This window comes from Branchiostoma floridae, chromosome 8 (genome assembly GCF_000003815.2).
Source record: "Branchiostoma floridae strain S238N-H82 chromosome 8, Bfl_VNyyK, whole genome shotgun sequence".
NCBI classification, from domain to species: domain Eukaryota; kingdom Metazoa; phylum Chordata; class Leptocardii; order Amphioxiformes; family Branchiostomatidae; genus Branchiostoma; species Branchiostoma floridae.
The window spans coordinates 11,678,321-11,695,447 of record NC_049986.1 but is presented as its reverse complement, the minus strand read 5'-3'; the positions used below and the strand labels follow the sequence as shown (position 1 = coordinate 11,695,447).

The window sequence follows — 17,127 nt, the reverse complement described above, 5'->3', positions numbered from 1 at the left end:
TATTCTACTGTAAATACGAATAAACCAAGAATGAGATTGATTGAAACTGTCTAACTGAACCTACCTGCAGCCAGCCTCGCTCAGGCCGAAGTGTCCATCCTGGCAGCGGTCACACTTGTCCCCTCCCACCCCGGGTTTACACTGACAGCGTCCCAGGGGGTCACACTGCTGTTGGATCGATCCTGTGAAGTTCAGCATCACTCAGATGAAAACACAGCCATTTTGTACCACATGCATTATGTTTCTTGACAAGATTTCAATGTATAAGCCAAAAAGAGAATTTTAGCGATTTGCAGAAAGTGTCTGAACCCCAATAACATCATTGAATGAAAAGTACAGTCCTGTTTTTCAAGTTGAGAAACAATATTTTGCCTGTCTGTCTGTCCAGGAAAATCTGTGCATTTCCATGTTTTCTCAGAAAATGTTCTTCTGACAGCTTGTCTTTTCTTATCTCAAAAGTCAAACCACAAAGGTTAGGCCAGACATACCTAGAGGGTTACAGTTACAAGGCTGACAGGGGTCGCTCTGCTGTGCCCTGTAGTAGTACTCCAGACAGCGCTCGCAGTTAGGTCCAGCAGTGTTCTGTCTGCATCCGATGCAGCGCCCGCCGTGCCCTGTCCGTCTGTACAGGTCCGAGTCAAACTCGCAGCTGTCTGCCAGGTTGTTACAGTTGCAGGCTGGAAGGGAAGATAAGACAAGTCAGAGGGGAATCTTCTTAATTGACCTTGGTTTACTAACAGTGCTCCTCTAGGAGGTTTTAAGTTGGAACCAAGGATTCTGTTGAAAGACAGAAAACAGGTCGAAAGTACTTATCATCACACCCTTAGATGGAAGCAAAAATAGAAGCAGAGATACATGCAGTGCCCAACCGTTGGCGTGAAATGATACTAAAAATTATGTTTTGTACTTTTGTTCCAATAAAATAATTCTATTAGTATTGCAACACCTTTCCATGGCAGCTGCCAATGAACAACCAAAAATTTGACAAATTGAATTTTGTACATAAGAACTTTATTTTACATTTTGTGTGTTTTGCTACCTTTTACATCATACTTTTATATTACACATCATATAGATTTAATTGTCACACACATCCTATTTTGGTTGCTCAAAAGTCGCTCAATAATTGACAGGAAAGCTTTCTACTGAAAAAGCATGTTTCCCTGACATAGTGACAGAAAGCCCCTTGAATGCACCATAGTCACCTTGAATCCTGTCCTTTGAACCTAAGAGCATGGCTGCCTTTATGTTATGTTAGCACATGCCTGGCATTTGGAATTCACTGCCCTTGTGACCTTAAGGGCACTGCAAGTCCAGATGGAAACTTTTATTGGAATATTTTCTTTCCAGTACAACTAGTTCACAATAAGTGTTAGCGTAGAGCAATACCATGATGATGAAAGCATACCCATAGCATATATATCATATTTAGAACTCTGAACAGCCTGGCTTTCTTCTAAATGTCAAGTAGTTGAGGTAAGTCTTAGCTGAATACACATGACATTCTGAAGCAGAGTTAAGTCACAGAGCATGACCTTGGAAGAGACAACAGATAAATAGCAAAGATAACACAGAATGAACTTTGTGTAGAAGCAACCCCCTTTCTTCTCACATATGATATTTCAAAACTGTTACATTACTCTGAGCTTATTCCAGCAATGCCCCATGTACAGACCTTGAAGTGTCATGTTTCTCAAGATTGTGGTTAGCATTCCTACAGGTTTGACATCCCTATTCTTGACCATGCCTACTTAATGGACACACTGCTATGTTAAATTCATAAGGAGACCCTGTCAGATACTAGTAGTTGAAAGCCAGTAGCCATATAGCAATGCCTGCATCTTAATCAAGTATGCAAGGGTGAACCCCAACGACTGGTCTCCTATTTTATGTTTTCTTCTGTCATGGGAATGTGTGAACAGAATATGTACTCCCTCAGCAATGAACTTGTTTCTTGCTCATGGCCAAACAAAAATGGTGCAATAATAGGAACCATACAGAAAGTGACAATGCAGGAGAAATTCTGTCTTTAGGGAACCATTACCCACAGCAAGTTATAAAAGTCTTTCATGCACCGCTGCAGGAATATTCAGCAACAGGTTAATAATACGGCCATACCATTATGCGCTATGATTAAAACCACCATCAACTAATGCGCCATATGGGTCCCCAGGGTCATGCAGGCATTCATCATGCTTACAGTAAGTTACACCCTCCCCCTGTTCCAAATGAAGACAAGTCTCCCCAACATGAACTGTAAAGTTTGACGGATTGCCGCTGCATGCGGGTCAGCAATTCAATAATATTGACAGGGACTTTTAGTGACAAACGCTCCGTCTCATCCGGGTTTAATTCGGTTACAGACACAAGACTGCGCCTGCGACCCCTTCCCAAATCAGATTGGACTCTGCGGTGCCTGCCACAGTAATTTAATCCATGTGTGTGTGATGTGCGCAGTGGGGGATGTGTCATAAAGGCGTAACTTAATAAAGGAGTAGATGTAATCCATTATGCCATATGCAGTTGAGGGCTGGAGAGGTCTGGGGACATCAGAACAACCTTCCCCCTGATTATGCCTGACTTTTGGTCTTAACAAGATAGGAAAAAGTACCTGCAGAAATACAGAAGTGGGCTAGACCATTACCCAACCTTCCCCCTGTGGTAAAGGGAAGATGTGGCAGGTGCATTTCACGGTTGTTGATTTAATTTCCCTGTCTTGTGTCTAGACATGACCTAATATTCAGCTGCTCCCAGCAGTCCTATTTTCCTGAACTTTGATGTCATTCTCTTTTTCTCTTGTGCAGCTATATCATAAATGTGTGCCATGCATAGTCTAATTTACTAGGCTATAACTAGTACATATCGAATAATTATGTCCATGGTAAAATTTCGTATCTTTTATATTGTGCAGACTGTTAAGGAGATGAAAAGATCATAACTTTGCCTTTTCATTAAAATTTGATCACAAATGTTACAATATCTCTAGTGAAGACACTGTAACATTTAACTGCGAGCAGATTGAGCATAACCTAGGAAGGAAAACAAATCATTCAGACATAAATACTGCAGTTTAACTATGCAGAGGCCTGTGTAAAATCTATTCCAGGAGGTACAACAGTCAATAATCTGGTTTCTGCCCCAGAACTTGGTCTCCTGCCACTGCTCTAACTAGGTTATAGGCACTGTTACAGGAAGTAGAAGTCAGGGGAGCTTCTTTTGATGTTGGTCACATAGCGAAGATCACTGGCTCAGATCACCCTGATGTGGTGTGCCTCTGCATGGCAAATTGTATATAGAGGAAAGGTGAAATGCACCACTACACCAGATAATTGGCAATTTGTGATTCTCAGGCTGAATGTTAACCAAACGTTTACCCCAGAAATGTCAAGTGTTTTCCAAAGGACAAATTTCCCAGGTCAGGGAATTTTTATTAATTTTTATAAATGCAAATACATTTCCCAGAGACAGCGTTGTGTATTTGAACAGTGACACCAAATTGGAAGATGTCAGTGTACAGTGTCCATCATGCCCAAGTCCTTATCTATGTTAAGAGCTACCAGGTATAATTAGTTGTGAGAGGTGCATTACTCTCAGTAATGTCCTCAGATTACAGTGAATTGTCACCCTGTCCACTTCATTAAGACCAGGTCTTGTGTCCCAAAACACTGGGAGGACAAACATACATCATCAAACCTACTTTACTTGTTGACTAAACACATATCTTCTCTTTGTTGGGAAGCCCATGATTTAAATATTACCCATTCAACATAGAAGGAAGTGGTTACTGTAACATGTGTAAGAATATATCACAATTGCGAGTCTTTTTAATGGTATTTTATAACAATGAGTCTATGGGGACCTATCATGGCAGTATATTAAAAAGGGATGAGATCCAACGATGATAGATTGAAATGAGAAAAAAAAGGTTTGAAAGAACTCAAATCTCTTTTCCAATTGACAGGTGTATTTCAGTGACCTATCCCCAGATGACACAGGACATACGATAATTCATCCTTTTCCTAACCCTACTGATGTAGTCAAGGTATCAAAGAGCTATCAACCAGACGTTTGCTTTATATTTCACATCTACCAGGTGTGAAATCCACTGGTTTTCCTACCAATTATGCACAGCTGACCTTTGACTATGCCCTGATCACCCAGAGATCACCTCATTCCCTACTGTAGGTCCCAGATCAAATTAATCAGGGTTGAAAGGATCATTTTTCTTGTTGAGAGCTTCCTGACAACAATTTACATCCAAGGAAAATTTAATTTGTAGCCTGGTAACAGGAGAAGGGAATTCTAGAAAGCCAGGCAGCTTGTCTAAATACTTCTTGGTGGGAAAGGTCCAGGACCCCTGCATATGGCTATTATAAGGTCCTCTGGAAGTCTTAACATTACACCTTACCAAATGTTATATGGCATAGGTTAGAAATGTGATCGACCTCTGTGAACAACTGTAGTAAGTCTTACTACTGGAGGTAATGAGCAGTTTAATGATGTCTTTGGTCTGTTATCAGGTAGTTATATCCCTGGCGGGGTTGATAAGGTACAGCTGGTCAATATCTTGAAAATAAAATGACAGAATCTTTACTAGAACATTCAGAGACTGTGTGGATGTGGTGACCCGAGGTTCTGGGAAGAATTTTGTTGCCTGTATACAAACTGTATACAAAATTTGTTGTGTCCTTTTGTAACTCATCTCTCTGTCTCATAGAATTCTGGGTTATGTACACATGGTTGCCTGCTTTCATCCCTAAACCATCTGCATATCCTGTCCTACATAAACTGCTGCTATAATATTTTGTTTTGACTCCCCCAAGTTTCCCTTAGGTCACAGACCAGACCAGATGTCAACTGCTGGTGCTGCCCTCCCCCTCCCACCCCCCTGCTCAAGGTGTACTGTTACCTGGAGGAGTAGGGAACCTGTGGGTGGTGGGAACAACCCACCTCCTAGACACACCACTTCCTGTACCCACATTCCCCACATAAGACACTCTACCAGCCAACCTATCATGGAAAAAAATTCTTCATTCTCATGTTTCAGACCCGTTCTACTGGTTTTCATTGTTGTGTACATTTTGGGGGATTCAAAAAGCATTACTTCCTTTGGAACAGGTGATGCTGTCTATTATATGTTTTATCTTTTTCATTGATAGTATCTTATCATTTATGTCTAGCTTTTATGATATTGCTGGGCAAGTACAAGGATGCAACACATAGGTTTACACAATATAGTAGAAGGTAACTACGATTACCTTTCACATTTGCGGGGTATTTGTGGTATTAAAGTGCAAATCTGGCAGTTCTTTTGTGTAAGTTTCTAGGAGTGTGTCCCGAGGGCTAAAGGAAACTGTTTCACTCAATTATCCTGGTGGATTTCCACACAGAATAGGAAACGGTGCCCAGTTTAATCCTGCCCTGTTTCCGTAGATGCCTGGGGGTTCAGAAGTTGAGGTTTAAGCCATGAGTTGTACAAGGCTGTAAGTTCTCTTATCTTAACTTCTGCCTCCCCAGTCCTTCACAATGCAACAACTGCTTTACATTACCACATCAAAGGCCATGGGCTTTTGACAACAATGGCCACAAGTCAGCAGCAGTGACACTGAACTAAGTAAGTTACTGTGATCTTTACAAGAATCTGAGTCGGTAGTGCTGAAACCGACTTAGGAGTATACAAAAGTAGGGAAAATGTCAGCTAGAGACAAGCTAGTAAAACATAGTGCTTTTGTTCAGAAAACAACATTTGTAAAACCTACTGTAAAGACATAATGCCACAATCTGTAACAGAGTCACTATCTATTTTGGGTACTACGGCCTATATGTCTTGTTTGAGATCCTTTCTTAGTCCATTCCGGTACAGTGCTGGCTATTTTTGTTATGGTACACATACAAAGAGGGCATCCATGGGTCAGAGGTGTTAGACATTACTGGAATACTAGAAGGAGGCCAAAGGAGAGCTAACTTCCCTGCCTCCAAGGTCCCGACCATCACTTGGGAGACATTACAAGTTCACTTCACAGATGCAGAGTAAGCCTAAAGAAATAAGCATTCCTTGTATTCTCTTCAGCCACTAAGGCTTTCAGTAGTGTTACATGCCTTGTTGGTTTTTGGAAAGTAGCAAAGTTTTCGGTTGCGTACACTTGCTTAGGTGATCTTTGACCTTCAGGAAAGGTGACACAGACACCAGTGGTTTATGTAAATGCTTGAGGTATGAGAACTTCCTGATGATGCTGGCATTCAGCAGACAGGCCACATGGCATGCTACAGTACAAGTTCCACAGGGAAACCGCTTGTTAGCGACACCACGAGTGGCACGACAGGGATTTCTGCGGTTCCTGCTCATTTTCTGTCCACACCTGTTCCGTCTTCCGGTGTAAGGCTGCCAGCGTCATCATTACCAGAATCTCTCAGAATCTGTATGAAAATATCCCTCTACACAAGGTGAAACCTAGTTGATTACAGGCCACGAGTGTTGTAAATTACAGAGTTTTGTCCCGAATGTGGCCTCTCCCTCTGTTGTCCCAACAAGGTGAGTTTCCTCTGGACATACCAAACAGGTGCCTCTAAGGACACATCGGAATGTCATTGTGACAACACCTACTTCCCATTCTCCCACAACAACACATGTCTACATCCTACACCATTTTTACCTCTACCAATAGTTACATTTTTTCACTGCTCATTCTTTTGGTTAGTTGGTTAAACGAAAAAAAAAAAAACAGTTACAGAATTAATTTCTCAAATATTTTATCATAAGAAAGCGAACACACTTTTCATCATAGTATACTTAAAATGTCTTTCCCTGAAAGCTGTCAAGTTTGAAAAGTAGTTGATACCAACCAAACAGATACACAAGACAAAGAAAACAGCTTGCCGGTGACCTACAACATCCAGACTGCCATGTAACCTCCATTCTTCATTTATCAACTGTCCTGTCTACTGTACATATTGGTACAAATGATACCACAATAATCAGCAGGGCACGAGGAATTTGGAGAACAGTTCATCAAGAGAAGGGAAGTCTGTTCAATGTCAGGTGGAACTTTTATCTTCAACTATACTAGACCTCCCACCTTTTTCCAATTCTCTTTGGGGCGGATCGTAAACTTGGGAACCAGTCATCAATCTGATTGGACAATGGTAATCTAGACAGGAAATTTGGCGGAATATCTGGCTATCAGGGGAGATTTTATCTTCGGATGTGATTGGTTGCCATGTAATTAAGTATTTGAGATTATCACGACAGAAATGTTAACAATGATAAAAATTAAGACATCTTTCTCAAATATTTTTTTCTACATGTCTTTTAATCAAGCATGCTGAAAAGATGGTAATCTAATAAATCTAAAAAGATAACACCAGGTATGCACCTCATGTTTATGTAAGCTTTATGTTGTAAAACCAGCTGCAAAGAAGTCATTACAGAAGGATTTTATCAGAATGTTTCAGGTATTTTTTCAGTGAAGAACAGCTACTATTTGATGAACCTATACTAACATGCCAACGTTGTTCCTTGGTCCTGGGTACTAACAATAATCTTTGGGACTCCCATTCTTGGTTGTCTATATATTATACATGTATGCAAGGAGAGCATGGGAGGGTCCACATGGCCACACAGAAACAACAGGAAAAAAGCATGTCCACCCAAGGAGGTCAGTCCATCTGCTTTCAAAGCTTTAGAAATTGCGGCACACTCTCTGAATAAAAGTCGCACAAAACACACACTTCTCCGCATTCATTCAGAACAACGGATGATATTTGACACTCTCGCAGGGAAAGGAGAAATTGTTGGTCTCAAGGGAAGGATGATACCTACTTGACAATCTTTACGATGACTTTGATGAGAGCATTTTCAACATCTTCAACCTCCAATATCAGTAAGATGTCAATACGAATAGTAAAATATATCCAGAAGTCCTATCCCTGATACAGTTGCACTAGATTTGCACATGAAACCTTCTGAACAGGAAAGAAAAGGTCCAGCCAAGTTGGATAGCTCCTGGGGTATCACACAAAGGGTTTAACAATGGCCAGATGTGCTGCTACATTAACTCAGGAGATCTACAGCACTCTGACAGAGCTCTTGGACTCCCGGTTTGTAGGTCATCCTTTATCTCTCTGTTACAGTTCCAAACCCTGAGAGCGTTCATGGGCAAGCTGTAAAACTAGCTGTCAGTGCACCCACCCTGCAGCGGTAACCCTACAGACAGTTCAGTTCCCAGCATTGTCATTACCTGGTACCTCCCCCCGAAAATATCGTAAACGGCAGACAAAACAATCACTCACGGATCCACTGTGTCCCATCCCAGTAATACCGTGCCGTCACTGCAACAAGCAAGTCCAGGGCAAGCCAGGAAAGCAGCAAAAATCCTACAGATGTGCGTGGACGGGCCATGTTGTGTGTGTGTTGTTCACAGTTGAAATCCCCCGGCTCCACTCAACCCTAATCACCACCTAGCACTGGGCTGGGGCACTTAGATCAGCTGATTAGCTATGCAGCTCTGGGCAGGGCGGACCATTTGAACTGCCAAGCAGGCCTAGGGGCTGCAGCACCCACTCATCCACAAACCGCAGACACCACTGCTCAATTGGTCCTGTAGTTCTCACCCAACTTCATAGCGGGATCCTCTCAGGGACAGTACATGGTGATCAGCAGGGGAGGGAAGGTGTGGGAGGGCACTGCTGGGTCCCATCAGTATAGCACATGCCAACTGGGCAGCAGACAAACACCCAACTGGTTCAAGTTGTCACTGGGCACACTGAGAAATTGTTGCAATTTCAGGAAGGGAGCTTAGGGGGGAGATAAGCGGTTTGACCCCACACAGTTAGCATCTTAGGGACTGTGCTCAGCTTCAAGCCATGCTGAGATGTCTTTTCCACACTTTTACAAGGCATCATAACACATCATAAGTACATCATTTTTTTTGAGGAATGGTTCAGAGCAAGACCTGATGAATATTGGGGTGTGGCAAAGATAACATCATTTCCTCAATTGTGTTAAGAGCATAGGAATGGCTTCTAATGAGGATGATTCATTAGATTGCACTGATATGCATAGGTATGTAAAACAGGCAGGCCAACACAACAGGTACATCTCCTCATGCATACATATTAGGGGACCATCCAATTCTTCTTCTGGAAGGGTTTAGGGGAACAGGTCATCAGCATGGGGAGTAATCCCCAACTGAACCTGCAGGATAACCTGCTGAATCTGAGCAAGGATGTATGCAAATACCTGAGGGACACATATTGTGATATTGCTTCGAAACCATAAACTATTACGGGAAAGTTCAAAGGGGCTTTAGAAATTTATGACTCTCAAGTGGGAATGTTTTGTGGCATGCACAAATTATATCTTCTGGCTATAGTCTGATAGGTCTATGCCTCCAAAAAAATGGAATTCTGGCATCTTCCAATGGAAAAAACTATGTTACCCTAAGGAAAACCGCATTTACAACACATGCAACCTCATTACCTGCAACATGTGTGTAACAGATTGTGCAGTTGGGTTTCCTTCTAACTATCTAAGCATTTTGCCCTGCAAATGTCCAGTTAATAATAGGTTCTCAGTGTGCGAGGCTGTGAGTCACTGTCTCTTTCCTGTTCTGTAGGCACACTGGTCCCAGAGGAACCCAACTTTGGTGAATCATCACAAATCCAACATGGAGGTGGCAAAGGGAAGGGACTTGAACTTCTTCCTACAAACAGGTAAGCTGCAGGATTCTCCCTCCTTCTTTTTTTATCTTATTCTCTTAAGTTCAGTTTCTAGGAATCCGTTTAATTAGTGTTATGCCATTGATATGGTATTTGCAATGTATCTAACAAGCACACTTTGCAATGGGAAGGAAAGGAATAGTGGTCATTTAATAATTTTCATTTGGATCTGGTAGAAAAAATAAAGCAGAAAGAATTTCCATAGCTAACTACCTTACATCCCATTGAACTGCTTCCAACAGTGATTCATGTAATCTATGACCAAGCTTCCCACAGAGCTTTCTCATTTTTGTAAGCATGCCATTAGTGCTAATTGCAGGGAAGCTGTGAAATACCACCAAATACATCTGGTGAGCTTGGTGTATCCCAAGATTTACAGGAGTATGCTGGTGTATGTGATGTGTTTTGTGACCCTTTAAATAGTTCCATATTGGTATTGCTATCAACCAGTTTTTGGTCCATCTAGCATTTACACAAGAGAAAGATTATGACCAGGCTTCTGGGACAAGATCTTTTTGTTTAATCACAAATGCTTGTATGCTGGCACTGCAGAAGATGGAATTGACAATAAGAAACCGGTCAAATTGTCTTCCTTCATGAGACATATTTGTTTCTGTTTCACGATGGGTTTTGTGCTAAATAAATAGCAGCCATGGCAAGCATACCAGTTCCTTTGTATCACTATTGCCATTCATTCTGATGACTCATATGGTTTGTCTGCCACAAATTACTCACTGAAGAGCAATACCCTACAAGTTACAACATTCTTATTTGCAAACATGCAGTCAGCTGCTTTCCTTTTAATTGCATTTTTCATCTCAGAAAATCTCCTGTGCAATTAGTTTGCCCATACTTCTCACTTAGGGGTTAGACCTATGCCTAACACCATTACGATTTTCATCAGTTACATTTACACAGGTTGCCCTTGGTATACACCATCTTTCCAGTTGGTTCCTTGGGGAAATAGGCTTCTTCCAGACCTTTGCAGCAAAAATAATAGATTTTCAAAAAATGTGCATAGGGTGCATGGCCTGTAACAGCAATGGCCCTTTCATAAATCATAAGTCTGCTGAGTCTTTTTGGAAGGTCTTGTCTGATCAGCTTCATATCGAACTACAAAATCATCTCCTGTCTAACTCTAGACCTGCTTGTGAAATAGAGAGGGTAAAACAATTCATCACTGAGGATTGTCTCCCATAAACCAAGAAAATGTATAAATCCTGCTGCAGTACCAAGGTCGGCCACCAGGAGGCCCAAAATCAACCTTAACCCTTGCGTCTTTCCACACCACATACAAAATATCGTATTGCATTCCATCACTGGATAAGCATACACACAAAAAGACGTACAGGCCAAAAACTATCCCTCATTTTTCATGGCTGTAACAAGCCCCAGTTGTAAGAGCTCTGCTGACAGCACCTAATTACCCAGAGTAGGAGACCTTTTGACACTCACTACTTTCCTTCTAAAAGGGGAGGTCAGTCTGGGTGATGTTCAGATTAAAACCTGACCCTTTAATCACCACTTGGTATCTACTGGGGCAGCTGAGCTCATTATACAGTTATAACCTCTGCAAGAGTTTGGTCAGCCTTATTTTGGCTACAGTAACCACCTATTGAAGGCAAGTGCAATTCCTTCATTTCATTTACAATATCAGAATTTCTATAGTAATTGTATTTTCCTGCTATAGATGTTACAGATGCAAAAGCATGCTATTTTATCATTGAATGTACACCATTAGCTTGGTATGCTGCTATGAATGCAAGAGCATGCAATTTCATCATTGAATGTATACCATTACTTTGGTATGTTGGCAGTTATCAGCAGGATCTAATGGGTCAAACCTCCCTCAATATACCAAGTTGGCCAAAATGAATAACTAGGAAGGGTGAGATTTCTAACCCTTTGGGGTCTAAAGTGGAATATGGGTTGCTTCCTCCCTTTCCACAGGAGTACTTTTAAAGTGGCAATTTGATTGTCCTAGAAGTGTGTGAACTATTTGCATACAGAAAGCCAGGCTGAGTGGAACAATTAATCTTTAACAATACCTGTAATAGTCTAATACAATTTGATATATTCAACACAACGCCTAGTGGTAGATGAAACTCATCAGGAATGTATAACTCACAGATGAGACACAGTAAATGACAACACACTAGTTAGTTTTAGATTAATAGCTTTCACACGAAGATGTGGTAGCCTTTATACAGAATTATAAATATTGATAGAAAGGCTTCTTCTATAATCATGGTACCTACTCAGCCATATTCCTGCCAATTTTACAGTTCAACTCATAATGAAGCTACCTGTTGGGAGTCAGTGATGAGACACATCCTTATTTGGGCATGGAAAAAAATGTTGCCTTTGGATTGGCCCAATGCAAAATCTTAAAAAGGGGCTTGTTTTTTCACATTCCTTCTAGGTTGACAATAAAAGGTTTTTGGTAAAATACGAAGTGAAATGAGTACTGCCAAGTTGGACAAAATAACAGAGTTTTAATAAATTTAGGTCTGTAAAGGAAGAAAACAGCATTGTAAATTCTGATTGTTGAACTGACTTTCAGCTCATTCTTTAAAGTAAGATGACACTGTTAGAAGAACATATTTTTTTATTTTTTCGTCTTGTGACCCTTATCCCACATTTCCATATACAAACTTATGTAAACATATACTGTTATAGTCTTACAACAACTGGGAAAACTAAGAAGCTTACCTTGACACTCATGAGAATCAGATGCGGTCGCTCTTCCCCACGGTCTGTCGTTGAACATGGGCAGACACCTGTCACAGTCCACGCCGGCCGTGTTGTGTTCACACACGCAGATGAGCCGTGCGCCGCCGCCACCGGTGTTCACGTTGGCCTCGCAGGACGCAGCATGACCGTTACACTTACACCTGGGAGTGTTCGCAACAAGTTAGTCAGTTACAGCCAAGAGTGAATGTCCCATTTCAATGTACTTTGTCATGGGACAGAATTAAACACTATGCAAGTAGATGTGTATTTCTTAGGACTTGTGAAAGTCATAGTATATCTGTTTTCTGGATATTATTCATAGCTCCTTTTCAGTTAACATTACATTTGCGCATTGTTTTCAGCTCTTGATCTGTAGATGTTTTCCAAATCTGGTTTGGAGATATTTTGGGCAGTTTTTATTTGAATACCTGATTGAGAAAAACATTGTTTTTGCTTGTGTGTTCTTTTTCTTTCTTTTTCTTCCTCTTTAGTAAGGAACCAATCAAAGCTTAGAACTGTTGTAAATCAATCAGATCTTAGAAATCCATCAACATATTAAAATATCAGTATTAATATGTACAATTACAGGTTTGCGATGACAAACTTATTTTGGCAATTTTTTCATAGCAATGTATTGTGTGCGAGTAGCTTGACAAAAAGCTACAGTGAAAACATTCTGCATTTTTGCAAAAATGTTGGCTTTTCTAGTTGTGTCTGTATCTTGAACTTATACCTGCGTCTATCTGTGTTTTTTTAATTTCTAGAACGTTCTTACTTTTACCTCCAAATGTATAACAACAGTTAAGCCTAATGTATCTATTCGTGCAACATCAGAGCCATTGGTAGGATGTCAAAGTTCATGCTCTTGGTTTGACCATCACCATGAACAGCAGGGTATACACCATGATTGGGGTTCACACATGATTATGATGTATCTTGTTGTGAGTTAATGAAGAATCACATAATGAATCACATACAATCACAGGGTTAGAGAAGGGTGAGATGAGGAGCACACGTGCAGACAGGTATGGAGTTCACAAAGCTAGCTTCCTGTGGGAAGGGCAGAAACCTTTGCCTAACCAGAGGTCAACATTCTGCCTAACTGATGGTTCTGCATCCACCCAAGATTGTTGATTTAATCAAGAACACAGATTTTGTCTGCCCAAATGTTGTTTATGTTTTATGTAATTTTAACATAAAACATTCATTTAGGAAAGGGCTATCTGTCCATGGACAAGTACCTCTAATTGGCATAACACTTGTTTTAGGGTACATTCAGAGTCCTTCTTATTTGACAGTGTCTTAAAAACACTGGTTGAAAACACTTTTTAGGTCAACCCTATCAAATCAGTCATGCCAATATTACAAAATGAATAATGATTTTGACATTTTGTTATCAAATTCAATAACGTTGGAAGTGTGACAAGCTAGCTATGTTTCTCCAAAGGAGTTTGTGAAATAAAACAGGATAGCAGGTGAAGCAGGTGATCACTCAGGGGCATGACAGCTGCTCGCAGGTGTCTGCCTACCTTCCACCTACGGCAAAGTCAGAGATGGCATAGTAGTATGAGGACATGACTTTCGGGTCCCTGAACACTTCGTCGCCGAAGGTATTCAGCCGCCTTAAGCGGATGCGAATGTCTGTAGCGGTGACCCATCCCTAAAAACGCCCACAGGTAAAGAAAAATAAACAAAATAATAATAAAAAAAAATGACACATGTAAGGTGAAGACACACTTAGAGAGGTTACATAGACTAGCCATGTGTCTTTACACCATCTGAAGTATCAGTCAGATCTTCAATATCCTCTGTTTGTTGTGAATCATAGCTTTCCAAATGTCTTAAAGTGCTCTGTGACTTCAAGTAATGGTGCTCAATATTAACTGATGCTCATCATAGTAAATGACTTTTTTCGAAGTACTGAACTTTTTAAAATTTGGCCCATAAAATTTTCTGTAAAAGAGATTACAACACTTCAAATGGTGCAAAGTCCCAATGCATATAGACCGTGTCTGCAAAAAGTATCTTTGATTCCTGCTAACCTGCCGCCCACAGCAAAATCGGAGATTGCATAGTAGTATGACTTAAGAACTTTGGGGTCCCTGAAAACTTCATCTCCAAAACTGTTGATCCTGTTGAGCGTTACTCTGATGTCTGTTGCTGTAACAAAATCCTACAGGGGAGGGGAGGGGGGTTGGCATGATGATATACAACAGGGAAGCATACAACATTGGTACTATAATCCATGGCAGCAAGTGTCAAGGATGCCCCCTAGTGGAGTCTGTGGAACAGCATCCATTTGGCAACTGAAAATTTGATCAAGTCATGTCAAAAGCACCTCCTAGAGAACATATGTAGAACAAAAAGTGTAGCCTACACTCTCTCAGAAGAATGTTCACTTTGTTTGCTTGTCAATCATATTGTTACAGATTTCAAAAATGATATTTTACCCCCCAGATTAAGTTTTTTTGAAACATCAGATTCACATTCATCTATTTAATTGAATTTTCAAACCCCATTCAAATTTGTAGAATTATCGTTCAAGTATACTAGTTTTCCATGCATTGCAAAACTATTAATCTGAACATCATTTATGTGATTAAAAAAGTAGACATAACATCAGCTCTGCCACTTACTTGTAAGGTAAGGCTGTTGTCGAAGTTGTAGGCACTTGGTCTGCCCTCCAGTGTACTAAAGGCCACATTCCCACCAGTCAGAGGGGAGATATCACTAAACTCGTCTGTACAAATGGCTTCTGTCTCGTCTCTGTTGGTGATGACTCCTCTGTTGATTTTCTGGAAGGTTGATCTACAGGACCCGCTGTAGTACTGGTACGGGATCCACTCCCCATCTTCCGTCGTCCGCTTGTAGATGGCGAAACTCTCCGGCCGACTCGTGTGGAACTTTAGTCTGACGTATGTGATGTCAAAGGATTTTCCTACAGAATGAAAGAAGATGAAAACGGTCAGTGTCAAGGGACAAGTATCTTTTGAATGTAATACACTCTGATTTTCATATATCATGTTGCGAAGTCCTTTAGATAAGCAATTCAGGAAATTCTGCCTATTGTGGCAATGGCAAATATCTAGCCATTATCTTTTCCCATCAGCACTATTATCTATCAAAATACTAGTAATATCTATATATTAGATAGTACTTTGGTGCTATCAAGTGTTGGCAAAGCCATGGCCACAGCAATATCATGTTGAATACTTTACACTAAACAGCAGTGCCCCCTACTGGTGTGAAGAGGTACTGCAGATTACAATTCTACCATAGATCTGACCAGGATTTGGTGAAGGACAAGGTTTACTTTCCCACATAAGTATAGCCTTCCCACATACTTCAACATAGCAGAGCAAGATAAGGGGAAAGTCCACAGTACACTGGGAAAAAGCTGACCTTGGCATTGCTGATGTTAACACCCAATTAGCCTGTGAGTTATGCATGAGGGATGGCAGCATACTAACCTTGACACTGGACATCATGTGTGAGCAATGGGAAACAGACCACTGTCTGTCAATAACTTCCAATGCTATGTAACAAACACAATATTTCCTCAAAGTATATTAGGTTTTTTTTAATTTTCAGTCTGGGGAAAATGTGTATACCTCTAATGATTTCTTGACAGTCCAAGTCAAGTGCCATGAACTCTTCTATTCCTCCAGGACATTGAGCTAATTTTAAGTGCTTAGTCGTTATAACTGTCAACAAAACTCAGCTGCCCTTACTGTCAAGAAAGTTCATATTACCATAAACAAGAAAGTTCATATTACCATTAACTTCCCTGCATGCTATCTGGACTTTGTGAGGTTCAGTAAACTACAGTGCTGAGGGTCATCATACGTATCAATCAGTAGCATTTTCCCTTACCAATAACTGAGAAGGTCAAATACTTTATGTACAAACTCCAGGGAATAATGGATACCCTTGAACAGTTCCTATGCATCAGTCTATAGAAATCCAAGGAGAGCTGAGGATTGAAAATGAAATGGGGGATGACCTAAAAACTTCAACTACTTCATATGAGTTGCTAATCAGTTTGAAAATGCATAAATACTTCTGTTGCTCTGCTGTTACATTAACTTGTAATGGAAAATACAATGTAACTTTCAAGAGTTTATATTTCCTTTAGATTTTAAAATTTTCATTCTGCATCTGTATCTATAAAGCCGGTATACTACCCTCATTCAGCATGACACACTACCTTGATTCTGCGGACCTCAACAATCTGGTCTCTTGATCTAGTTCTACATCCAAGATGTAGGTGGTCCCTTGTAAATGATCGCTTTAAGAAGAGAAGATCTGACCGATATAGCTTACTGCCATTATCCCTTCAGGGCCACTTAAAGTCAGTATTCAATATACCATAGAATCCCTTGCCACCATCTTGGTAGACTGTACCATTTCAGGGCGGGCACAGGTCAGGGACGGCCCTCCCCAATTTGTGCTAAGTAGATCCGACCAGTTATTCATTTAACCCTTCTAACAACTGTTGCTCCTGGTGCCCTTGGCTCTACCCAGAAGGGTACGGCTTTGATGAGATCCCCAGATCCAAGGGACCCCCACAGTTGGAAATCCCACGTCCAAACCCAAATAAAAAGCCCAACTCCAATTTTTCCCATGCCTCCCATTGCTCGGCCCTGATTTCAGGGCCGGGGGTCGAACCAAAATAGC

The 17,127-nt window shown here is 40.8% G+C and overlaps 1 protein-coding gene and 1 long non-coding RNA gene across 7 annotated transcripts in view; one reads left to right on the top strand and one right to left on the bottom strand.

The window, feature by feature from the left end:
- LOC118421560 (laminin subunit gamma-1-like) overlaps nucleotides 1–17,127 on the bottom strand; it is a 60,143-nt gene that overhangs the window by 22,895 nt on the left and 20,121 nt on the right. For 4 of the 6 annotated variants that reach the window (XM_035828901.1, XM_035828904.1, XM_035828905.1 and 1 more), the window contains exons 2-6: nucleotides 15,087–15,388; nucleotides 14,493–14,623; nucleotides 12,430–12,611; nucleotides 489–677; nucleotides 65–182 (exon numbers count right to left, since the gene is read on the bottom strand). In XM_035828901.1, coding sequence (XP_035684794.1) covers nucleotides 65–182; nucleotides 489–677; nucleotides 12,430–12,611; nucleotides 14,493–14,623; nucleotides 15,087–15,388 — 922 coding nt within the window. Of the gene's footprint in view, nucleotides 1–64; nucleotides 183–488; nucleotides 678–8,289; nucleotides 8,559–12,429; nucleotides 12,612–13,979; nucleotides 14,111–14,492; nucleotides 14,624–15,086; nucleotides 15,389–17,127 lie in introns of those variants that run through there. The other 2 variants (XM_035828902.1, XM_035828907.1) reach the window with 2 other exon arrangements.
- Nucleotides 1–17,127, top strand: part of LOC118421562 — a 44,411-nt gene that overhangs the window by 7,720 nt on the left and 19,564 nt on the right. Inside the window, exon 3 of the long non-coding RNA XR_004831850.1 lies at nucleotides 9,615–9,711. This is a non-coding gene — a long non-coding RNA (uncharacterized LOC118421562). The remainder of the gene's footprint in view (nucleotides 1–9,614; nucleotides 9,712–17,127) is intronic.